The sequence below is a fragment of the Bos taurus genome, chromosome 23 (genome assembly GCF_002263795.3).
Source record: "Bos taurus isolate L1 Dominette 01449 registration number 42190680 breed Hereford chromosome 23, ARS-UCD2.0, whole genome shotgun sequence".
Classification (NCBI taxonomy): Eukaryota; Metazoa; Chordata; class Mammalia; order Artiodactyla; family Bovidae; genus Bos; species Bos taurus.
Window position 1 is genome coordinate 28,366,295 of NC_037350.1, and position 24,351 is coordinate 28,390,645.

The window sequence follows — 24,351 nt, forward strand, 5'->3', positions numbered from 1 at the left end:
CATTTGAAATTCAGCCCAGAGACAGGATACAGCTTTATTGTGAGAAAATGCAGCTGGTACAAGTCTGAAATAGTAACTGAATGTGTAACCCATCTATTTACAACAGCAAGGACTGAGGTTTCCCATACAAATCTGTACTACCTTCCCTCAGCCTCATGTGTATTCATCCCTTTCACCAACAATCATCTCTGGTGATTGAGCTCGCCACTGGCCACAAAGTAGGCACAACTCTTCAGGATGAAGTATTGTGTAGGAGACCTGCCTGTTCCCATCCCAGTCTGTACCTACAGAGCACTCTGGGGGCCCGCCTGCTCAGTGGAGGTGGCTTCAGTGGGGGCCGTGAGTGGCACCTTGGGCATTGACTCAGGTGGAGGGCCACTTTCTTCTCGCAGATGGCCCTGGTAGAGCCGGCGAAGGCGGGACAGCTCTCTCTCTGGTGGCTGTTTCCAGCTGTACCATGGATACCAGGGGTCACCAGAAACCAGAGTGGGGGCTGGTGGAGTAGCACTCACAGCTCCATGAGAGGTACTGAAGTCAAGGTCCCGAGGTTCAACCTGGGGAATGTGGTAACTGAGGAGACCTAGGGGGTTAAAAATAAAAGAGAAAGCCAGGGGAGAGGAAAGGGGTAATTCAGATTAACAAAGATAATAAGGAAAATAACCTGTAAAAGAAGGAGGGACCAATCAGAGCCACTGGGTACATTTATGCATGTGGTGTGCCACCCAAAGGCAACTGGCCAAGGGGGCAAGTGTGGGCTGACGTGCTGCCTGGGCTCTTGCCTGCCAAGCTGTGCAGTCCTGTGCCAGGTGAGGAAGCTGCATCTGCCCTAACAGAGGGCTACCTGTTCCTAACTTGTGTAAAAGTGTCATGGAGCCCAGGGTCAAAAATTTATACAAAGCTCTTATGATCTAGCCATGGCACTGGGACCAACAGTTACAAAATAAGAAGCAGAGAAAGAACAAAGGGACAGGGCAATGACAAGGTAAGAGATTCAGGAGAGGAAACTAAAGGACAGTGGAATGACGAAAGGAGAGACTCTTGAGAAGAACATGTTGGGTGCTACTTCTCAGACAGCTGGGAAGATTTATATCCACTCTCCAGCCCTAAGTCACTATCCTTATGCCTAAGAAAACCACCCTGTGCCCCTTCTCATGCTCACCATGATCCCTGGCTTTCTGGATAGCCTGGGTCAACTTCTTGTGTTGCTTCATACAGACCCCTGTGGGGAGAAAAAAGGTAACTCACAGCTCATTTGATAAGGCACAGTAAATAAAGAACATACCTGCTTCCTTATGGTGATTGAGGGCTAGTTATGGAAGACCAGCTCTACCTAATGACCCCATTCCCCTGACCTCGCCATGAGCCTTGGTTTCCCCTTCTGCTCAGTGGCAAGAATGCTCTCTGAGAATCAGGATGAAGACTTAGGAGGGTCTGGGTAGTACAGAGAAGCCATTAAATGGTAAAGGCTTCAAGACAAGGAGCAGAACACCATTCAAAAGGCAAGTGTGATGGGACTTCCCTGGTGGCCCAGTGGCTAAGACTCCCACTCCCAATGCGGGGGACCTGGGTTCGATCCCTGGTCAGGGAACTAGATCCCACATGCCACAACTAAGAGTCTGCATGCTGCAACTATAGATCCCACGTGCCACAACTAGAAGTTCAAGGATACTGTGTGCCACATCTAAGACCTGGTGCAACCCAATAAGTAAATAAAAATAAATATTAAAAAGAAAAGGAAAGTGTGGTTAAAGGGCTGACTTGAACAATCCACAGAGAAAGATTCAATAAAGGAAGAAAGGATTTCAGATCTGGGGAAGATTATCTGAGAAAGTGGCAAAATAGTTCCTTCAGCCTTTTACAGCTTGACTATAAAAATCTTTTTAAAATTCCCTGGGAATTTCCTGGGGGTCCAGTGGTTAGGGCTCCTCCTTGTTCTCACTGCTGAAGGCTTGGGTTTGACCTTTGGTCAGAGAACTAAAACCCCACAAGCCACACGTGCAGCCCAAAGAAAAAAAACCAACTCCTTGAAAAACCAAACTCCACTGACCAGGCTGCTGCTGCCGCTGCTGCTAAGTCGCTTCAGTCATGTCCAACTCTGTGCAATCCCGTAGACGGCAGCCCACCAGGCTCCCCCGTCCCTGGGATTCTCCAGGCAAGAACACTGGAGTGGGTTGCCATTTCCTTCTCCAATGCAGGAAAAGTGAAAAGTGAAAGTGAAGTCGCTCAGTCGTGCCCGACTCTTAGCGACCCCATGGACTGCCGCCTACCAGGCTCCTCCGTCCATGGGATTTTCCAGGCAAGTGTACTGGAGTGGGGTACCAGTGCCTTCTCCGACTGACCAGGCTACCACCCCCTAAAAGGGTGGATTCTGATTATTCTTTGCAAATTTATCTTGCTTTGGAACAGAGGCTGGCAAACTGCTTCTGTACAGGGCCATACACCATAGGCACTGTGGCATATATTTTAGGCATATATTATCATCTGTCTCAGCTCAATTCTGCCATTGCAGACTGGAAGCAGTTATAAACAGTATGGAAATAAATGGACATGAGAGTGAGCTGGATTTGGCCTGTGGTTGTAGTTAGGGAATAAACAGATGTAATCTTGAATTGGTGAGTTTACACCAAATTTGGGAAATCTAACTGAAGTGTCAATTATATTAAAGAACAGTCAATTTATGAGAAAGCCTTCCAGAAAAGTGAAGAGACCCTAGAGAAAGGAAACAATCAGCACCATTTATCTTTTAAGAGCTCCATTTAGATAGTCTGCTTATATCAGTACTCACCTGGATCTTTTGTCCATATGTAATTTATTCAGTATATGACTATTCCCATTAGATCAAGATTTCCAAAAGGTTCCATCCCACTTTTTATGCCATTAGTAAGAGCCATCAAAGAAATACCTGTCGTCTGTCTTAATAAATATAAGAGGTGCTGTAAGAAAAAGCTATTCTGGTGGTGATGGGGATGATGGGCTCACCTGTATATGGAGCATGGAAGATGATACCTGTGTGGGCACAGACAAACTGTTTCAAGAGCTTCACGTTCTGTAGAGAAAAGTGGTGGAAAAACAAGAGAGAGGAAAGGGAAGTCAGCAAAATGGTTAGAGGTTAATCACCATGTCCCAGTTTCAGCCCCATCCCTTTACTGAACACGTTTTCTTACTAACTTTTCCTCTTTCCTGGCCTCTTTACCATTTCACATGCACATCCTACATTCTGTCACTGAGACTCACAAAGAATTCTCTTTTGCAGGGGTCACGTTCAAAAGTCAGCTCTTCATGCAACAAATTAGGGACAGCGGGGTGGCAAACCCTTGAAATCACCTAAAAAATGTAGTATGTGCTATATGTTTGTACGTGACTAACTTATATGAAGGTATGTTATGTGTAATGTATATATTTGTTAACATCAATTTTAAAGATTTTAATAGTTAGAATGACTCCCAGCCAGCAATTAATCACAGGTGATGAGACTCCCAAAGGAAAAGCAGGTATACTGGCAGAGTGCCATGGCACGCAGATTCATCTGCACTATTCCATCTGTAACCTTTCTCTCTCCCTTAGTCAAGTAATTTCTTATAAATTGTATCAAATGATTACAGCCTTTTTTTGGTAACTAGTAACATACAGCTGAAATTGACAAGTATCTCCTGGACTCCTCTACAACCTGTATCAGAAAAAGCCTGGAAGCAATCAGATACCTGCCTCTGCTGACTGACATATGAATGCCTTCCAACTTCCCTGATGACCAGTCAGTTTCTGCTCTACTATCTTCTAATACTGCAAATGCAAAAGAGCACTTTTCCACTGTCATCTTTATAGTTTCTGAATCCTTCAAGAAACAAGTCCTCTCCTCCTCACAATGAAGATTTTTTTTTTTTTTTTAAATAACTAGATTATCCATTGTTTCGTGTATCTGCCCTCCTGGCCCAAGTCTTGACATGCAATCAAACATCAATGACAACAAAATAAAGAAAATCTCAGGAAAAAACTAGTCCAATCTACCTGGAAGTAACTGATTGATACAATTGAACCTTTGGGCATTTCCCTCTCATTAGAAATGAGCATTTCTCTTGCCGATTTAGACTGAAAACTTCACAAGTAAGAGATGAATCTTTTATATATAACCCACAGTAGAAGGCAAAAGTCTGGAAGGAGGGACTTCTCTGGTGGTCCAGTGGTTAAGAATCTACCTTCCAAAGCAGGAGACAAGGGTTTAATCTAAGACACTACATGCCTTGGGGCAACTAAATCCATTTGTCTCAAGTAGAGAGATGCCCTCGCCACAGTGAAGAGCCCATGTGCTGCCACTAAGATTCAACACAGCCATAACTAAATAAATACTAAAAGCTGAAAAGATTAATGTTTTCACATTGCCAGAAAGTCAATGCAAAATGGACTTTAGGGGCCCAGGATATGAAGAATGGGGCACCTAAGGTAATCTCGTTCAGTACTGCAAAGAGCCTTTAAGTTTTTATACCGAAGACAAGATTCTCCTTACCCTAAAGTCAACATGCAGCTTCTGATCCCGGCAGATGGGGCAGGGGTTCCCAGCAACTTTATTTCCACGCTGTAGAGAAAAGAAACAGGCAGGTGAAGACGTTCAAAGCCTCTGTCACTATGGCCTTCAGCCCCACTCCACATCCCATCCATGTGCCATCCTCAGAAACTCACAATACACATCTTTCGAGTCCGCTGTGGGGGTATTCCACCTTTGTGGTTTCGACGGTAGTCAGCCCAGACAGGGCGAGAACCATAGCGGTTGTGGTATTCTGAAATGAAAAGACCATACAAGCTATTCCTGGGTGATGATGGTGAGGTGTCTCTGTCCACTTATTTCAGACCTCACTTGACACGCCCCTTGTCCATTTAGAAGTACCGTCTGGGGACTTCCCTGGTGGTCTAGGCAAGTGGCTAAAATCGTGTGCTCCCAATGCAGGGGGCCTGGGTTGGATTCCTGGTCAGGGAACTAGATCCCACATGCCGCAGCCACAACCTGGTACAGCCAAATAAATAAGTAATAAATATTAAAAAAAATAAACAAGTACCTTCTGAGTCCAGGTATTTCCAGGGTTCATCCTCATAAGGGGAAACAGGAATTGGGGGCAAAGAATCATCCTCAGGGGGGGCTTTGGTGCAAAGAGTCTGGAGGGGAACCTATAAAAGAAGGGGCAGAGAGAAAATGAGACAAGAGTTCAAGGACACAACATGATTGGTTTATTAAACTTACACCATCAGCAACAGACGGGAAGCTATTAAAGGAGGGGCAGAGCAGAAATGGTTGGATGGCATCACCAACTCAATGGACATGAGTTTGAGCAAGCTCCAAGAGACGGTGAAGGAGAGGGAAGCCTGGTGTGCTGCAGTTGATGATATCGCAGAGTCGGACACAACTGAACGACTGAACAACAGAAGGAAAACGAGACACTGAGTTCAAGGACAAGAACTGACTGGTTTATTAAGTCTACACCATCAACAACCAGTATCCCTGCCTCCAGCTGGATCTTGCAAGAAAAGGTAACACTGGAAGATAAATAGGTGACTGGGAAGCAAATTTATTTGAAAATACAACTCAAAAACCAGGCACACATAAGGTTTCTGTGTTTCCTGAAATGAACTCAGTGTAATGGAGAAAAAAGGGAGAATTTCTATCTTCTGGGAGCTAAGATGTGTACTACGAAAAGGATGTAAAGGACAGGTGAGTCTCCCAACTCAACTGAATCCTGAATCACTGAGTTGCCCGGTCTTATAAAAAGTTGATGGTCTACATTCCATATGGCAGAACAAACTTGAGTCCTAACGCTATGTCCGAAGCTACCAAGTCTATATTTAACGCTGTGGTAGCCCCTCTCATCACTCTTCAGTCTCACTTTTGGGAGTGGCAGATGGGCAAGCCTTCCAAAATCACGCTGCCCCATCAAGAATCTGCCCTACCAAGAATCTCCAGGGTGGTGAGTACGTGTGGCTGAGGGAAAACCTCAATCCAAAGTAGTTAATGCTCTCATGTTGGTAAGAAACTGATTTAGTGAGATAAAGAGCCGAGAAACTGGTCCCCCGGGCGGGAGAATGTATTCTGGCTTTACTGAGCGATAGCCGGGCTGGTAGTAGTTAGTGTCCCTCACAACCCAATGACACCCTCGGGCATCAAAGATTTAGACACACATACAGGTAACAGCTGGTTTGTGTTTGGCCAAGGGGTCCAATCCATTCCATCGTCTAATTATTCAGCCGAGACGGAAACTTGGGAAGAGAATGACATCCAACCCTGGCTTTTTACACTTGTCTCGAGATTAGAAAACGCGCTGTACTGAGGAATGAGAGGGGAAGGGGGAGGATGGTGGAAGCAGAGCGTTTCCTTGACAGCCAATGTATAAGCCCTTGGGAGGGTATCCGTTCCTGGATTCCCGGCAGTGTAGCGACGACCTAGAGAAAGTACAACCAAATCTGAGGTTGTACAAAATGTGCCCCAAGGAGTTACCTGAACTCCGTAGGCACCTCTGAAGGGCGAAAAGTAAGGAAGGCGCCTCAGCAACACGTTCAATACGGAGGCAGCCATCTTGACGTACCCGCAAAGCAGGAAAGCCCGCAAACGAGACTGCGCATGTTCCAGGAACCAGAGTAGGGTGGGGCCAAGGACGACTCCGCAGTACGAAAGGCGGACGCGCGTCTGCGTCAGGACGGAAGCGTGAGGGGCGGGCGTAGGGAGAGGGCAATTTCAGCTGCGTCACAATCGAATTCGGCCTTAAAATTGCGTTTTTGCTGGACCAGTCACTATGACTCTTAACTCTCATTCTTAGAGTCTGTGTTTTAAGCAATTTTGAAGTCGCTTTTGACCGTAATCCTTTCATTGCGCATGCGCCGGTCCGATTCTACCAACCCTTGGAGAGAGATGTTCTGGAGGGCGGAAGTGGTGGAAGCAGAGGAAAGGGCGGTACTAGGCTGCTTGGTCACGCGCACGCGTTAGGGGGGGCACCCCCCTCCAAGGAAGGAGGCGGAAGAGGGTGCCCGGGGGAAGGGGCTGAGCGAAGGTTAAGGCTGGATATCCAATCAGCTGGTGAGTGGTTTATCGGGTTGACCAATGAATTCACGCCTCGCGCATACTGTCTCGCGAAGAGGGCGTTTCACTAGCACGTTTGGGCGCATTGGGCGGTGTCCTCGTATAAAAGACTCCGCCCGAGCGGGCAGCCGCCATTCTGGGGTTCGTTTAGAGGTAAGTGTTGCCATTTTGTCGGTTGGTGGGTAACATTTTGCTCGGAGAGTTGGCCTGGGGAACGGGTCAAACGCGGGCTCAGTTGAGAGCCATGACTCGTATTAAGCGGCTGTGTTCGGGGTGGGACATGGAAGTGTTTGGGGACAACAAAAATGGTACTTTTGGGTGTTGTAATAGCAGCCCGTACTGATTATCTTTCTCCCTTGTGTTCCTTTTATCCCAGGTTTGAATTTTCTCGGAGAAAGACAGGCCGGCCACCAGGAGAAAAGAAACAAGCCGCAGCAACATCTAAGCCCTTGAAAGGATCCAGACAGAGGGGGGAAAGGGAAAAGAGCAGCCACCAGCCCAACCACTTGTGTCTTCTGCCCCTTCCCACCTATCTTGCCCACCCCACCAGCCCACGCTGCCTGGGACTTGAAATCTGTGGCCGAAGGACCGTCACCACATAACTTCAAAAATAATCAACCACCCACCCTTCCCAAACTCACCCAAGTCCACTCATCCAGCGTTTACTTTTTTTAATCCACTCAGAACTTTTTTTCTACGACCCCCCTCCCTAAATGGAGTTGGGTGGGGGGGATATGAATACTGAGTTGGCCTTTATTTTTTCTAAAGAGATTTTTTGATCCAATGAGGCCCCCCAAATAATTGAGTTTTGGGTCCTGGTTGGTTGTTTTATTTTTTTCTCCAAAATTTTAATCCCCTCCCCCCCTGAGCCCGAGGTGCTGACGTCGCAAAAAAATTGGATAGTAAGTGTCGAATTTTCAAAAACCAGCCTTGCAACAAGAAATCAACGTTTCCCGTTGTGAAACCAAAAATAATGAGAGGAAGAAATGAGACCATAGAACAAATAGAGATCTGGAGAAGGACCGATCCGGTCACTTAATCTCCATTAAAAAGAGCCTTTGGGTCTAAAACAGTGTTCTCTCTCCCTTACCACCTACCTCTTCCCTGCTCTGCTGCAGGCAAGGAGAGGGTGGAGGGAGGGCCTGCGAGTTAGGATTTTGATGGTTAACCCTTGGTAATCCAGCCAATTTCCAGACTGCCAAAGCTATAAGTGTTTGCTTTTTATAAGGAGGAATGGTTACCTTCCTCTCGTTAGCAGTCTTCAAAAGGGTTAATGAGCTCACATACAAAAGATGGTGGATCTTGTGGCCCAGAAGTCCCACTTCTTTGTGTGTGAGACAAGCAGGGCGCTTTTCAATTTGCCAGATTAATAAGCAATCTGTACATAAAGATTGCAGGGTAAGGAGATGGGCGGAGAGAAGTGATAGTTGGGTATATTTTTAAATGATTGTTAACTCCTCTCAATTTTAATGTAATATGCTTGGGGTATATTTGTGTGGTTAATTCAGGTGGCAATCTAGGAATAAAGATTGCAAGACACGTAATTCAGGGCAAAATATAATCTTAGTGCCAATACATACAAGATTGATAGCTGGGGAGGTAAAGAATGTTTTGTAATTGTTGCAGATTGCATAGGTTATTTAAAAGCAGAAAAAGTAACATTTTAACTTGATACTTTCTGGTCGGGGGAATACAGTTAGAGGGTGGAAAGGTTGGGGAAATGTGGAATTCAGGCGTATTAATTTTACAAGCCATTTAGTGCAATTGAATGCTATCTAAAAGATTTGTGTCGTTAAAAGGAATTTTTTTTTCTTCCCTGCTTCAATATGGCGACTTTCTTTGTCCTTTTGTCTTCCAAGCGGCGTTGCAGGTTGTGTCTTGACCCATTTTTCTCCTGTCCTCCCACCTCAACCCTATTTGTTGAGAGGGGTCCAAGTCCACCCCCCCCCTTTCCCTTTATAGGGAAGATGCGGTGGGGGGGGGCGCGGTGGGTGGTCGTTAGTAGCAAGTTGAACCTCAATTGCAAATTCCGTTCCTCCCCGCAGAAAATTGTTCTTTTAAATATTTTAATTGCTTGTATTCTCACAAAACTCTTATTGATTCAAAATAGGTCAGACTATTCAGGATGGGGCTGCCTTTTTCTTTTCTTTTTTACTAAAAAGGTGTTTTTAAATGTAAAGAGCTACCGGCGGAGCCTGGATAGCTTTAAGTTTGAGTCCTCTTCTCCATTACAAAATGGCGTCCCAGCTTCTTTGTTTTTCCTTCCCCGTTTGCCATCCAGAGCTTAGGGCCGCCCTAGAAACTTGGTCAAGGGGGAGGAGCCGCCCTGAAAGGTGATGTAATCAGCTTTCTTCCTTTCTCCACCCTCGAAGCCCCGCCCCCGAGCAGATGCCTTCTGGATTCCTCATGCACGCTGCTGCTAGACGGGAAAAGCCATTTTCCTTATGTTCTTTAACGTTTTGTAACCATTATCTTGAAAAAAAAAAAAAAGCTTGTAGCAATTAGATCTTGAAGCTGTCTCCTTGGGCAGCTCTAGTTTTTGTATATAAGGATCCCGAGCCTGTTGCTTTTACTTTCACCCTTTCTCACTCATCACTACTGCTTGGAAGTTTTCCCTGCTTTAGTTGCCTGGGGTGGAAAACCAGTCAAACAGCTGTATTTTAGGACTGGAAGCTTTAGCGGGAGCGTGTGTGTGTGTGAGTGTGTGTTGGGGGATCCTGGGGAAAGACACAAAGATGGTGAAAGTAACAGGAGTAAACAGCTGGGGCCTGATGACCCTGAAATGTGCCGTTTGTGCTCAGGAATCAGTCCGTCCTTGGGCCTCCTGCGTTTGGTCGATTTGTATAATGGAAATCTGGGGGAGAGTGGGTACTTGAGGACTTACTTCTAAATGGCCCTTATTCCCGCCTCTGGGTTTGGGGGTGAGCTCTTTGTGTTCAGTGCTGTGTCACAGTTCTCCAGTTGCTTAGCTCCTGTACACTGGTACTAAGATGAGAAGTGAATCTTTAGGAAAGGAGGCAGCAGGTGTAAGCTCAAGGCAGGGGGATTCCAGCTACGGTTTCTGGTAAGCAAAACCTTTCTGGTATTAAATTTCACAATCTTCATTTCTTTTTTTCCAAAGAGCCACCCTTTTTTGAATTTCTTTTTCCTTCCCTCTAAAATTCCTTAAAAACAGTGGGAAAATAATGTCCTCATTTTTCAACTTGGGCAGTGCTGTGGCATTTGGTGCATGTTTGAAAACCATGCCTGAGTTGAGGGTGGTATTAAGGGTCTTGTCCCTTTCTTACCTTTTTCTTCCTCAAGTTTTTCCAAGTCAAATCTTAATCAGACTCTACATACAGTTTTCATTTTTTGAAGTCCTGCCCTGAAGCCGTGAAGGGTCTAGGCAGAATTGGAAAGCAATTCTGTACAACTGCTTTGTGCTGACTTGGTGAGACTATAGGGCTACTGTTTTGGGTATGGATTCTCAATGATTCAACTTCTGGATTGGTGGGAGGGACTCTTCCACATGTCCTATTGACCACAAGTTTTTTATCTTTTAAGCAGTTTACCATGTGCCTCTGCAGCATACCTACCTTGGGAGCTGAACATTCTACCCACTGGGGTTCCTGATCTCTAGTGAGCAGGGGATTATAATAAAGAAGATCTGCCTTAACGTGGGAGATGGGAAAAAGGTCTTCTAGGGGACCCACATCCATCCCGAGAACGTCGGACAACCTGATCATTAGAGTTTGTGGCCAGAGCTGTATCCTGGGACCCTGTCCTTTGGGTTGGGGAGTGAATTTACACTTTTATTGAAAAGCAAATAAGCTTTGGAGGAGGGCAGGGGCTACCAGGTTTCCAGAATGATTTTGAAGGGGAGGAACTTGAGAAGTGCAACCTTGTGAATCACCTGAGACATAATTCAGTTCACTGTGGAGACAGACTAGGAAATGCATCAGTTGCCTTAGAAGTGGGGAATGTAAGCTACAAAGGCCTTCATTTCCAGAAGTGCTGAGGCCTCTTAAGTTAAACTTGGACTCCTTCCTCCTTTGAGTAGTGAATTTAAACTTGCATAGAAGTTTTGTCCTGAACCAATTCAGTTCTGATTGATGGGTGATGGGTATGGAATAACTGGCTAAGGTAGATAAGTTTTCACCTTATTTGATAACTCTTCAGTAAAATGTATTTTGGAGGCAGGAGTTGGTGTCACTTCTGGACTTAATTTTCTCTCTGGTAAGAAAGGTGGAACAGTGCCCATTGCCTTGTGTCTGCATGTCTCTGCCAGCAACATTCTCCGAAAGGAGAGCCCAGGTTTAGGACAAAGATGATGCCAGAGGTTGCTTGCCCACCAGCCTCCTATATGTTCTGCCTTCAAGGAAATCAAAGCATGTCGTGCCCTGGATTATTTTTGTTGCCAGAAAACTTCCTTAGGCTTTCCTTCCAGGATCCTGATACGTTATGACACATGGTCACTGCCCCTCCTTTCCTGGTCAGCTCCTTTGCCTTTTTCTGCTGTAGGCCTGTGCCAGAGTTCTAGGCTCTTTCCTTTCCACTTGAGTGCCTTGGACCTTCTTTCTAAATGTATTGATTTCAAAATAAGGCAGTTAGGTTTTAAGCCACTTGGGGTCCTTCTAAGCGAGTGAAAGCTATTCTCCCTGAAGAAAAACCATCATAAGAAAATCCCCCTAGATTTTAAAGCCACATGATTGTTTGTGAGATAAGTTTAATTATATTTCCAGAATATAAATAATAGGAAGACTAGTACAAAATGAATGTTTAACATTTCTTCTGCTTTGTTTTCTAGCTTTTCTTGGCTATTTTATTCTTGCTTGTAACGATTGGGAATTAAAAAGTTGTCCCTGGGTCCCATTCCTAGTAGAAGGCACTGGACAGAGTTTCTCCGTGTGCTCACTGGTTTCCCTCGAAAGAAAGTTCTCTGATCTCCCACCCACTTAAGCAATGGAACATTTGAGCTCAGGTGACAGGTTTTTTTATGTCTGTGTGTGAAGGAAGTAGGGCAAATGGGTCTGTTGGCCTAACTGGTGGTGCAAAAGGGACTTTTCCAAGGTGCTGTGTATTCAGCTCTGGCTTTGAATCTGAGGGTCTAGCTATATTTAGGGGGTATTGGTTTGAAATGAAGTTACATAGAAAGCTTTTTGTCAAATGGCATATCATTGGTTACTTAATGATATATATTACTTGGGAGTCACTCTTGCTTTTCCAGGCTCTAGCACATGGGAAATCTGTTTTATGTATTCCTTTGTTGTGTCTATATATTACTTTATAGTGGCTTACTACCTGGGGAAAATTCCTGTATCCCCGTGTCTGTCTCTGTGTGTAAGAGTCACCACTTCAGTGGGTTTGGCCTCTGGACTTCTAATTTATGTGGCATTGGACTTGAATGTTTTTTCCTCTGACCTTAGGTTCTACCTGCCCTTGTGGAGATTGCAGGGCATCAGCAGCAGCACAGTTACCCCAGATGTGCTCACCTTTCTTCGCTCCTTGTGTTCAGCCCACAGGTTCTGGTCTCGGGAACCAAGTCTCTCCTCCACCGCCACCCCCAACCCCTGCCTCTGCCTCTTCTTGGCCTAGGTTGTTAGGACCTGGAAATTTAGCAGTTCATTGACTTTTTTGTTGGGAAGAGTAAAAGGTTGAGATTGTTATGCTTGTTTTTCTCTTTTAGCTTGAGACTAAATATCACTAATTGACGTGATCTTAAAAGAAGCCTGCTTTCTGCAGAAAGCATAGTCATCTTTGTAGAGCGCCACTGTTTCCTGTCTTTGTCTTTGCACTGGGTGCAGGAGGCTGTTTTCACCTTGCCACCTTCCTGCCCAGTGTCTTGTTTCCCAGATGTCGATATTACTAAGGTGCCTGTTCTGCCTCTCAGGAGCCAGTGTTTAGGGGCATTGTGGATAAAAATCCTAATCAGAACCATATATTGATTCTAAATTACCTCTCTTGAACTTGGGTTCTGGCCTAGAAATGGCTTTACCCTTCTCTGTCCCAAAACAGCTGTGTTTAGCTTTTAATTAACTCCTTTTCTAACCTGGTCTAAAGTAGCTACTTAAAATTTAATGGCATTTTTCCATCTTTTGGTTTTATTTGTTCCTTTCTTTTTCCCTTCATGGTATCTAATTTCAGGCCCTACTCAGGGATAGTGGGTGGTGGTTTGATTTAGGTGGGGAGTTAGGAATCAGAGCCTCCTCTTTGCTTTTGAAACCACAAAGTAATCTTGCCCTTAACTTTGAAACAATAAAAACTTGTGCAGTGTTTGTTTAATGAGGGATCTTTTTTTTCAAGGCTTAAAAGGACCTGCTTGATTTTTGTTACCTCCAGTTGTCTGATTTCTGGGAGCCACCTCTAACCCCCCTGGGGGAGAGGATCTGTTTCAAGTTTTATTTCCTTCTCTTTGACCTACAACTTAGAACGATTATCTACTGATGGAAACATACCTTATCCTGCCACCTCTGGCAGTTGACTCTTTGTGAGCTAAGACAAAAAATAATTGACTCACGAAAGACACTTAGCCCAACACCCATGATTGGCCCAGTTCTTCTCAAGCTAGTAGTTTGGGGTGTGTGTGTTTTAAGGTAGATTTTTTAACAACTAAGGAGAAACCATACATAATAAGCAAAAATGCCTTGGAGAGTTGAGTGTTTTGGGAATGTGAACCTTACCTGTTACACATTGTGAAGTTCAGCTGTCCTAGGAAGGATGTCACTTGGAGCAAGAGGACAGGTGCTGCCTCAGTCTTCCAGTCTAATTCTTATCCCTTCAGTCAGTGTTAACACAGTGCTTCACTTGCCAGGGCTGTTTTCTTGGTGGAAACAATGGTCTGTGTTGATTTTTCTTATCTGGGTAATGGTGAATATAGTTGAATGTAGATTGAATAACGAGTCACTGCTAATCTGACAAATGTAGAGATGGAATTTATTAGAGGCAGTTGGAGCTGTTATTGCCACCCATTTATTCTGTGTATTTGTTTTATCCTCTTAGAAAACCTTGATCATGGGTTCGGGTCCCATAGACCCCAAAGAGCTTCTCAAGGGCCTGGATAGTTTCCTTAACCGAGATGGGGAAGTCAAGAGTGTGGATGGGATTTCGAAAATCTTCAGGTGAGTGTGTACCCTTTGAATTTGTTGTGAGTAGAGGATATTGTGTGTTGTAATACGACTAAAGATCAGCCCTGGGTGTTCATTGGAAGGACTGATGCTGAAGCTGATACTTTGGCCACATCATGCAAAGAGTTGACTCACTGGAAAAGACTGATGCTGGGAGGGATTGGGGGCAGGAGGAGAAGGGGATGACAGAGGATGAGATGGCGGGAAGGCATCACCGACTCGATGGACATGAGTTTGAGTGAACTCCAGGAGTTGGTGGAGGCCTGGCGTGCTGTGATTCATGGGGTCACAAAGAGTCGGACGCAACTGAACTGAACTGAATATGATTATCCTTAAGGCAGATAGTGAAGTGTGTTCCTGAGGAGTGGGAGTCAGTGGACTAGGATTCAAATCCAATTATGTTAGAACTGGTGATAGTAAAGTAGGCCCCTGGCCCTAATGGCCTCTGGATATTTGGAGAGCCACAGTACCAAGCGAAGGAAGGAAGCAGAGGAGCCGGGTGACAGGAGTCTTGGTTTGGTTATGTCTTCTTCAGGAATCCTCACATTTTCCAGAGAAAGCGACTTAGGACTGAGTCAGTCCTGAGAGATGGTAATTGAAGGCAAAGGCTTTCACCTGGAAGCAGCATCAGACATGTCCTATGTGTGAGGGAAGCAGGGACACCCACCTCCCCAGATTGGAGACCTCAGTGCGTCTCCTCCATTGTGTTCCACTCTTCTGGGTGTTTCCACATCTCCCCTAACCCACCCCATCCTTCTGGGGGCCTGTGTGATTCCCTCACCCGGGAGCAGAATCCCAAGTTCTCAGGAATGTCTGGGCACTTGCGGATTAGACACCCTTCATTTCTAACTGCACTTCCTCTTTTACAGCCTGATGAAGGAGGCACGAAAGATGGTGAGTCGGTGCACATACTTGAACATTCTCCTGCAGACCCGTTCACCGGAAGTACTGATCAAGTAAGTGGGGACCTGGGTGACTGGGATGGGGAGATGTAGTTAGAAGTGGGGTGCTGAGGCATGGAATTCTTTGGTCATTGATGGGGGACAAGAAGGGTGGGGTGTACTCCCGAAAGAAGGGCATCACAGATCCTCCTGCCTGTCTGCAGGTTTATTGACGTCGGTGGTTACAAGCTTCTTAACAATTGGCTGACGTATTCGAAGACGACCAACAACATTCCCCTCTTACAGCAAATTCTGCTGACCCTGCAGCACCTGCCCCTCACTGTTGACCATCTCAAGCAGGTACCTTCGGTCTTTAGAATCCTGATTCTTCCTTTTTGGTTTAGCCTAACAGATGAAAACCCCACATCCACTCTGATGTGGCTGCAGTCTTGGACCTGTGAGGTAGAATGGTTAAAAAAAAAGAGGAATTTAGAATCAAGATTTGGTTCAAATCTGTCTCTTTTAATAGGTGTGTGACATGAGGCACTGTGTACATCCAAGCCTCAGTTCTTTCATCTGTAAAATGGGAGTGATTGAATCTACCTAAGTGGGTTGATTTAGAGTAAGAATATGTCTCCCAGGGCTTTATAAGAGAAAGAGTGTGTGCGGTGTTAGTGGCTGTTGAGAGACTGTGAGTGAGTCTGGGGGTGGTGAGCTCTGAGGGGGCAGCTTTTCCTCCTGTCACTTACCGTCCTGTTGCTCCCTTTCTTTGCTAGAACAACACAGCCAAACTGGTGAAGCAGCTGAGCAAGTCGAGTGACGATGAAGGTGAGGGCCTGTCCTTTCCTAACAACGTATATGCTAGTTTTCCCAGTAAACACCCTGCTGTTAGGGCATGGCAGAATCGCGACTCCTGGGGTATGTCTTAGCTTTGATAGCAAGAGATTCTTTCCTTTTCTAAGACAAAGGGTTTTGGAGCTCCTGGCAAGGGTCATACAGTTCTGGCTTTTCTTTTTTGTATTTTTATTTTATTTATGTATTTATTTTGGTGGTGTTGGGTGTTCGTTACTGTGCAGGGGCTTCTCTAGTTACGTTGAGTAGGGGCTACTCTTCATTGTGGAGCACACGTCCTGGGCGCATGGGCTTCGGTAGCTGTGGCGCACGGACCTAGTTGCTCCACAGCCTGTAGAATCTTCTGGACCTGGGACTGAACCTGTGTTCCCTCCATTGGCAGGCAGATTCTTTATCCACTGTGCCACCAGGGAAGTCCCTGGCTTTTCTTTAGAGAAGAAAAGGATTTACATCCATCCAAGAGTTCACCCCAGATTTTATACCCAAGGTGTAATCCAGGAGCAAAGGATACTAGTTTCCTGCAAGTGAACAGTCTTGCAGCAGAGCTGCTCTCCTGATCAGAATATAGGCCTGCTCTTTGTCTGTGGGCAATGATGTGTTTGGTCCCTTTGGAAAGAGGCTATGGCTTTGGTGTGGTGGGAGCATCCAGGCCTCAGCAGGCCTAGCTGTAGTTCCATTTAGCTGCAGCAGCAAACCCTGGGAACATTTTCCAGGATAAACGATCTTGATTTTGTTGTAACTTACATTGTGTTGCCTAAGTGAAAAATATTCCCTGGCTTTCCATCCTTTTATATAATGAGCACTTCACTATTTTTGTGACATCTCAGAGTAGTTTTGTAGGGTGGTATATAACACAGAAATCCCGTTAAATCATTGCCCATCTTCTGAGTATCTGCTAGGGTGTATTGGTTCTTCTTTCAGCTGGCTTAATTACGCTGCCTTCATTATTCTGTGCTGACTTTAAATACTAAAATTGTACATTCCTTATCAACTGTGTCACTGGACCATAGTATCAGTTGCTCCCAAAAGATGTTGCTGCTGCTACTACTGCTAAGTCGCTTCAGTCATGTCCAACTCTGTGCGACTCCAGAGACAGCAGCCCACCAAGCTTCCCCATCCCTGGGATTCTCCAGGCAAGAACACTGGAGTGGGTTGCCATTTCCTTCTCCAATGCATGAAAGTGAAAAGTGGAAGTGAAGTCTCTCAGTCGTGTCCAACTCTTAGCGACCCCATGGACTGCAGCCTACCAGGCTCCTCTGTCCATGGGATTTTCCAGGCAAGAGAACTGGAGTGGGGTGCCATTGCCATGTTAGGATATTATATTTCTTCATTGGGGATGCATTGGGGTTCACACTGCACTAAGTATAGAAGTTACCGGTTTTGTGACTGTTTTGAAAAGTTGTTTTGATGTTCTACCATAATCTCGTCATTGAATGAGCCCATAATTGGAACGTTGGCCCGGAAAGAGGTCCTGTAGACAGGAGATGTTATTTGCCAAGTACAGAAGGAAAGAAAAGGCAACAAATTTTTCTCCCATGTATTTAGAAATAAATTGTTTTTTATCTTTAAATTCTCTGACCATCTTTTTTCTCTAGATAAACTGTTTCATTCATTCTAAATTGGTCTGGTTTTCAATTTCTTTTTTCACTCTTGCAACATCTAATTGATTTTTTAAAAAGCTGTTGTCACTAGCAGCATTCTAGGAAAAAAAGATTGCCTAGAAAATGCTTTTTAAAGAGGATCTAAATGTGCCTCCTTGAAATTTTGCATTAAGTTTCCCTTTAGGATGAGGTAGACTAATACAGTTTCTTTTTAAATCTAATAGCCCTTCAGATACTTGAACTCTGCCCACCTTTCTCCTGATTTTATTGTAATAAGTGGGTAGGGGAAGAGCATAGGCACGGGTTTATTCTGCCATCTTCTAGTTTTATGACTTGAATCTCCATGCAGTATGTTACATTACTTAGGCATTTCCTCTTTCTCTTACCTGCAGAACTCCGGAAATTGGCCTCAGTCCTTGTCAGCGACTGGATGGCGGTCATCCGCTCCCAGAGCAGTACCCAGCCTGCTGGTAAGCTCTTTGGCCCTTGATCCCTTGGATTTCTTTCTTTCTTTCCCACTGGGTTGTGGCCTTCCATGCCCATAGCCTGCTTTTTATTTCTGACAGTCTTTCTCTTTGTCTAAGTAAAATCCTTTTCTTCTCTGTTTTTCCACAACAGAGAAAGATAAGAAGAAGCGGAAAGAAGAGGGAAAGAGTCGAACCACCCCTCCTGAGCGACCGGTGACTGAGGTGAAGGCTGAGACTCGGGCTGAGGAGGCCCCCGAAAAGAAGAGGGAGAAGCCCAAGTCTCTCCGCACCACAGCGCCCAGTCACGCCAAGTTCCGCTCCACCGGTAAGACTGCCGTCTGGCCTCTGGAGGGTCTGTGGGTAGGCACACAGCCGGGCCTGCAGACTTCTGCCGCAGCTGTAGAAGACGGGACATTAGTGGGTGAGGCGCCACAGGGGTTTATACGGCTAGATGAAGGTTAAGGGGGCAAAGTCCATCTCCAACATCATGTCTTTTCCCTCAGGACTAGAGCTGGAGACCCCGTCTCTGGTGCCCGTGAAGAAGAATGCCAGTGCAGTGGTGGTTTCTGACAAGTACAACCTTAAACCCATCCCCCTCAAGCGTCAGAGGTACGGAGCACATTCTGGGTTCTGAATGGTCGGGGTCTGTGGCCCTGAGGGAGAAGGAAGGGGCAAGTCTGGTGCTGACGGTTCCCTTTCTCACAGTTCTGCAGCTGCCCCAGGAGATGCTGCCCCGCCAGCAGAGAAGAAATACAAACCACTCAACACAACACCCAACGCCACCAAAGAGATCAAAGTGAAGATCATTCCACCACAACGTGAGTCTAAAGTGGGAGGACGTACTTTGAATTGGGAGCCAACTCTTCATGGGAATGAAACGCTTTTCTCCATTTTCATTTGATTTATTGGTGTCTTTTGACGTGGGTACCTCAGAAATTCCCTCCATGGGAATCGTTCAGAGGATGGCTTAGGAGTGATTTGAGAGATGGACTAGGGAGGCTTGCTGCTCAGTGACTGGTTGGGGTGCTCCCAGCTGTCACGTTCGTGGGGGCTGGCTTTGTCACTTACCTGAGCTGTGATTCATATCCAGAGCCATGGCTTACCTGCCTTTAGAAGAAAGAATGACAAGAATTTCTTGGGCAAATCCTCCTACATACGCTTCTTGGTCACCTTGAGCTTATTGTGTCCAACATTCAGGCAGCAGAATTTCTATTGACCAATTTTCTGCCCAGACTTTGTAAGAATAGGCTCATGAAGAGGTCTGATGATGCTATGTTATGTTTTTTTTCTTTTGCAGCTATGGAGGGCCTGGGCTTTCTGGATGCACTCAATTCAGCTCCTGTCCCAGGCATCAAAATTAAGAAGAAGAAGAAGGTGCTGTCACCCACAGCTGCCAAGGTACGGGCACTGGGCAGTAGGTGCCAGTGACCAGGTAGAAAAGGTACAGGGAAAAGAAGGGCCCAGCAGCTTGGAGCGCTTGGGGGATGCAAGAGACGTTGTCTCAGACGTAGACTGGTGGCAGCAGCAGAGTGTTGTCAGAGGTGGTCTTCCTTGACAGGAAGTGTCGGGATCCTTCCTAGAACCTGAACTGATTGCCCTGCCTTGACCTTGCCTTTCCTGTGTGCCCAGTGACTTCTTTTTCTTCCACAATAGCCAAGCCCATTTGAAGGAAAAACAAGCACAGAACCAAGCGTGGCCAAACCTTCTTCCCCAGAGCCAGCACCTCCTGAGACTATGGACACAGAACGTCCCGGGACCCCAGTTCCCCCTGTTGAAGTCCCAGAGCTCATGGATACTGGTGAGTTCAGAACCTGGATCAGGTTTGGGGGTTCTTTGAAAGGAAGGGACTGGTCTGAAATCACTTCTGCTTTCAGCCTCTTTGGAGCCAGGAGCTTTGGATGTGAAGCCAGTGGAGAGTCCCAGTGATCCTAGCCAGCTGACCCGGAAAGGCAGGAAGAGGAAAACTGTGACGTGGCCGGAGGAGGGCAAGCTGAGAGAGTATTTCTATTTTGAACTGGATGAAACTGAGCGAGGTGAGCGATCCAGTTTCCTCTGTAGGAGGTGGGGTTGAAGGACTTGGTTGGTAAACGGACTTGGTTGGGCTTACTTTCCCCTCTTGCTTTTCTTCTCCTGGGTGATAGTAAACGTGAATAAGATCAAGGACTTTGGCGAAGCAGCTAAGCGAGAGATACTGTCAGACCGACACGCATTTGAGACTGCCCGGCGTCTGAGCCATGACAACATGGAGGAGAAGGTGCCCTGGGTGTGCCCCCGGCCCCTGGTGCTGCCCTCGCCCCTCGTCACCCCTGGAAGCAACAGCCAGGAGCGGTACATCCAGGCTGAGCGGGAGAAGGGGATCCTTCAGGAGCTCTTCCTGAACAAGGAAAGGTGAGCAGGAGTGGGGTTGCTCCCTGAGGTATTGAGCCCTTGAGGTAATCAGAAGGGGGTGGGGGTTAGGAAGAAAGTGGAGGGCCTGAGTAAATAATTTGACTGTCATTCTTTTACTTTTTTCTATCGCCTGCGGCATTCCTGACAGCCCTCATGAGCCGGATCCTGAGCCCTATGAGCCTATCCCTCCAAAGCTCATCCCCCTAGATGAGGTGAGTATTGCATGCTGATGGAGGTTGTGATTGTTAATGCCTCTTTCATGTGAGACAGTCTCTTCATTCTTTGTTGGTCCCGATTGTCCACTTGTTCTTCCAGGAATGTTCCATGGATGAGACCCCATATGTTGAGACCCTGGAACCTGGGGGAGCCGGTGGGTCACCTGATGGAGCAGGTGGTTCCAAGTTGCCTCCCGTTCTGGCTAATCTTATGGGGAGCATGGGCGCCGGGAAGAGCCCGCAGGGTCCTGGAGGAGGGGGCATCAACGTGCAGGAGATCCTCACCTCCATCATGGTACGAGCCTCTCTCCTGCCCCTCTCCTGCCTCCCTTGCTCTTCACTCCCCTTCTGCTCGCCTCCCCATCTGCTTGCGCCTCAGGGTATTACCTTTCTTCTCTGTTGACCTTGTCCTCAATGTCCTTGCCTTACAGGGTAGCCCCAACAGTCACCCCTCAGAAGAACTGCTGAAGCAAGCAGACTATTCAGACAAGATCAAGCAGATGCTGGGTAATGCTCAGGGCCAGCCCCCGGGCCTGGGCGAGGGGACCGGCAGTGGACTTGGGGGAGCTCGGGTGTTGAGGGGAAGACTGGATAGAGAGTGGCACTATGCCAGGTTGGTGGGAAGGGCTGGCTGGACGTGCCTAAGCGGGAGGACATCATGCCGCTCTTCTCGAATTCTCTTGCTGACTGCTTCACTCCTTATTCAACAGTGCCACATGGACTCTTAGGCCCTGGTCCGATAGCCAATGGTTTCCCACCTGGAGGTCCTGGGGGCCCCAAGGGCATGCAGCACTTCCCCCCTGGACCTGGGGGGCCTATGCCAGGTAGGTGGAGAGCAAGCGGTTAGAAGGGGCTTGTCTGCTGGATTGGGCCTGGTAACAGCGCAGGGTTGACTAGACCTGGGGGTGGTTTAGGTTGGGAGATGGTGGTCCCTAGGTATAATTCAGGTAGCTGACCTTGTCTCTCCCTTTTTTTCCCCTCCTAACAGGTCCCCATGGAGGCCCTGGGGGCCCTGGTGGGCCGGTGGGTCCACGTCTCCTGGGTCCTCCACCCCCGCCCCGGGGGGGTGACCCCTTCTGGGATGGCCCGGGTGACCCTATGCGGGGTGGCCCGATGCGGGGCGGGCCAGGACCTGGCCCTGGGCCATACCATAGAGGCCGCGGTGGCCGAGGAGGAAATGAACCTCCCCCTCCTCCTCCTCCATTCCGGGGGGCCAGAGGAGGTCGCTCTGGAGGCGGACCCCCAAATGGACGAGGGGGCCCTGGTGGGGGCATGGTTGGCGGCGGTGGACATCGTCCCCACGAAGGCCCTGGTGGTGGCATGAACAGTGGCAGCGGACATCGTCCCCATGAAGGCCCTGGCAGTGGCATGGGTGGTGGGCATCGCCCCCACGAAGGCCCTGGTGGTAGCATGGGTGGGGGGCACCGCCCCCACGAAGGCCCCGGCGGTGGTATGGGTGGAGGCAGTGGACATCGCCCCCATGAAGGCCCTGGTGGAGGAATGGGTGCTGGTGGTGGCCATCGGCCCCATGAAGGCCCTGGACACGGGGGACCCCATGGCCACCGGCCTCATGATGTCCCTGGTCACCGAGGCCACGACCACCGAGGGCCACCCCCTCACGAGCACCGTGGCCATGATGGCCCTGGCCATGGAGGAGGGGGCCACCGAGGGCATGATGGCGGCCACAGCCACGGAGGAGGTGAGTTTGCTCCCTGTCCCCCACATACAGCTCTTGGTGTCCCGTACAAGTTTCTGGGAGGCCTCACTACTGGGGGTATGTCAGGCAGGACATGAGGTCACCTCAGTCCCAGTTCCCAGCATCCCCTTTTGCCTTTCTCCCAGGCCCCCAAGACTAGGTCTCTGAAAGACGGCGCTCAGGATGCCTTGGACTGGGGGGGTGAGTGGCACTGGCCTCTGAGCCTTCCTGTCTAACGACCCCATCCTCATCCCCACAGACATGTCGAACCGCCCCGTGTGTCGGCATTTCATGATGAAGGGCAACTGCCGCTACGAGAACAACTGTGCCTTCTACCACCCGGGCGTCAACGGGCCGCCCCTGCCCTAGGCCCCCGCCCGCCCCGCCCTGTGGACTGCAGCCTTGCTCCTTCCACTCTCTTATGGCTTCTGTGAGGCCCATTTCCCCTTCCCCCAGCTGATGAGGAGCCGGCCCCTCAGTGCCCACACGCCTGGGTTCTGGGGGTTTTCTGATCACTGGTGCGCATCAATGTACATATTTTCCTCCAGTCTGGGGAGGAGAGAGACTGGACACATTCTGTACCCTGGACTGCTGAAGAGGAGACCCAGTTGGCTTCACTCTTTGAGGAGTTTTGCCCTGTATCCCAAGCCCCTTTCCGGTATTGCCCTTCACGCCTGAGAACCTAGAGCTGGTTATCCTGGAGAACACCTCTGCTCTCCTGCTGTGGGTCTTCGACATGCACAAGGAACTCTGACGTGGGATCAGCTGCACTTATGAAATCCTCCCAGCCACGTTCATTTCCCCATGGGTGGGGATGTAAAGGGGTACCGTGTACCCCACTGCACTGAGAGGGCTCAATCAGGCTGGATTTGAGTTCTGGAACACATCGTCCCCACCCCTCCCCGAACACAGGCTTTTTACATTGAGTCCTTTCTCAAGTGAGACTTTTGCAACCTTCGAGGACACTCAAGTTTTGCGCCTTGAGTGTGCTAGGTTCAGTGATGGCAGATCACACCTGCAGCCCGTGAAAGTTGTAGCTGGCAGAGGTGAGGCCATGGTGGTGGTCCACCCTTGCCTACAGCTCTTTCTGGAAACTGTAAAACAGTGAGACCAGCTTTTCATCAACTGAAGCCTGGCATGCTGGGCCTGACAGTCACACTACATGCACTGCCTCTGGGAGTGAGCGTGCTCCTGGTCCCCACCTGGAACCTCGTAGGTGTGAGGCCTCCAGCTCCCTTGCCCTGTCAGCCACCTCTGAATCCCCACCAGGTGCCTTCCTGGGTGGATTCGATAAGATGACCTGCCCTCTCCCAGTCCTCTCCTTCACCCGTCTCAGCATCAGTTGTTTTCTATGAAAACAGTGGATTGGTTAGGTTTTGTGCAGGGTCTTGGGTTAGAGCCACAATGGATTTGAGGATGAGTATTTTCTTTTTCTTTTGGTTTTGTATATTTTGTACATTAATAATAAACAGTGGAAAGAGAAGTATTTAACCTCCGGTGTGTTTGGACTCTGTTAGAAACCATTATTAGCTGTGGTCAAAGGTTCATCAGTACCTCTGGAGTGGTTTTCAGTCCTTTGTTTTTGGTAAGTGAAACACGGGTGAAGGAGTGCTTTGACTATAAATACCACACAGGGTACAGGGTAGGTGGCGTGCAGTTCAGCGTTGGGGAGGGCAGAGCTCACAGATCACCCACTGCGGGAGGTACAGGCATGTTGAGTCTAGTTGATTCTAAGAGCCCTGTGACTAGCTTAGGGGAGGGATAAAAGTGAAGAAGGAAAAATCCAAGAGCAGTTCCTAGGGAGGGAAGGAAGGAAAAACAGGTGGATTCTTGCAAGACGAGCAGCTCCAGTGGAAAAATTTTAGAGTGTAGACAGCTTACTCCCGCAGCTCTGCAGTGTAGAGGGAAACAGGCCTGCTGCTAGGTGTAGACTGAGTTATTTTTAGATCTTAAGGCTAGGTATTGAGGGCGTAACTGATGGAGTAAGATTCCCAGGGATGGTAATTCCCTGGTGGTCCAGTGGTTAGGATTCAGTAGTTTGACTGCTGAGACCTGGGTTTGATCTCTGGTTGGGGAACTAAGATCGTGCAA

At 47.8% G+C, this 24,351-nt stretch overlaps 2 protein-coding genes across 2 annotated transcripts; one reads left to right on the top strand and one right to left on the bottom strand.

The window, feature by feature from the left end:
• Positions 1–20: 20 nt before the first annotated feature.
• MRPS18B (mitochondrial ribosomal protein S18B) lies at positions 21–6,584 on the bottom strand. The gene is given in 7 exon segments (NM_001038524.1): positions 21–580; positions 1,160–1,219; positions 2,980–3,046; positions 4,502–4,570; positions 4,675–4,772; positions 5,049–5,157; positions 6,479–6,584. Coding segments are annotated over 7 exon segments (777 nt in total). The 5' UTR covers positions 6,557–6,584; the 3' UTR covers positions 21–284.
• An 848-nt stretch (positions 6,585–7,432) lies between these two features.
• PPP1R10 (protein phosphatase 1 regulatory subunit 10) lies at positions 7,433–23,076 on the top strand. The gene is made up of 19 exons (NM_001143863.1): positions 7,433–7,959; positions 14,036–14,154; positions 15,030–15,116; positions 15,266–15,401; positions 15,818–15,869; positions 17,887–17,964; positions 18,113–18,286; positions 18,465–18,570; positions 18,667–18,779; positions 19,259–19,359; positions 19,615–19,759; positions 19,836–19,994; positions 20,103–20,349; positions 20,498–20,561; positions 20,665–20,859; positions 20,996–21,071; positions 21,275–21,388; positions 21,553–22,263; positions 22,520–23,076. The coding sequence occupies exons 2-19, from the start codon at positions 14,048–14,050 to the stop codon at positions 22,627–22,629; spliced, it is 2,775 nt and encodes a 924-aa protein (NP_001137335.1). The 5' UTR covers positions 7,433–7,959; positions 14,036–14,047; the 3' UTR covers positions 22,630–23,076.
• The last annotated feature ends 1,275 nt before the right edge of the window (positions 23,077–24,351 follow it).

Coding starts and splice junctions, on each gene's coding strand:
- PPP1R10 (NM_001143863.1), top strand. CDS start 14,048: ATGGGTTCGGGTCCCATAGACCCCAAAGAGCTTCTCAAGGGCCTGGAT. Junction 18,571..18,666: donor ATCCCCCTCAAGCGTCAGAG/GTACGGAGCACA, acceptor CCTTTCTCACAG/TTCTGCAGCTGCCCCAGGAG. Junction 22,264..22,519: donor CGGCCACAGCCACGGAGGAG/GTGAGTTTGCTC, acceptor TCATCCCCACAG/ACATGTCGAACCGCCCCGTG.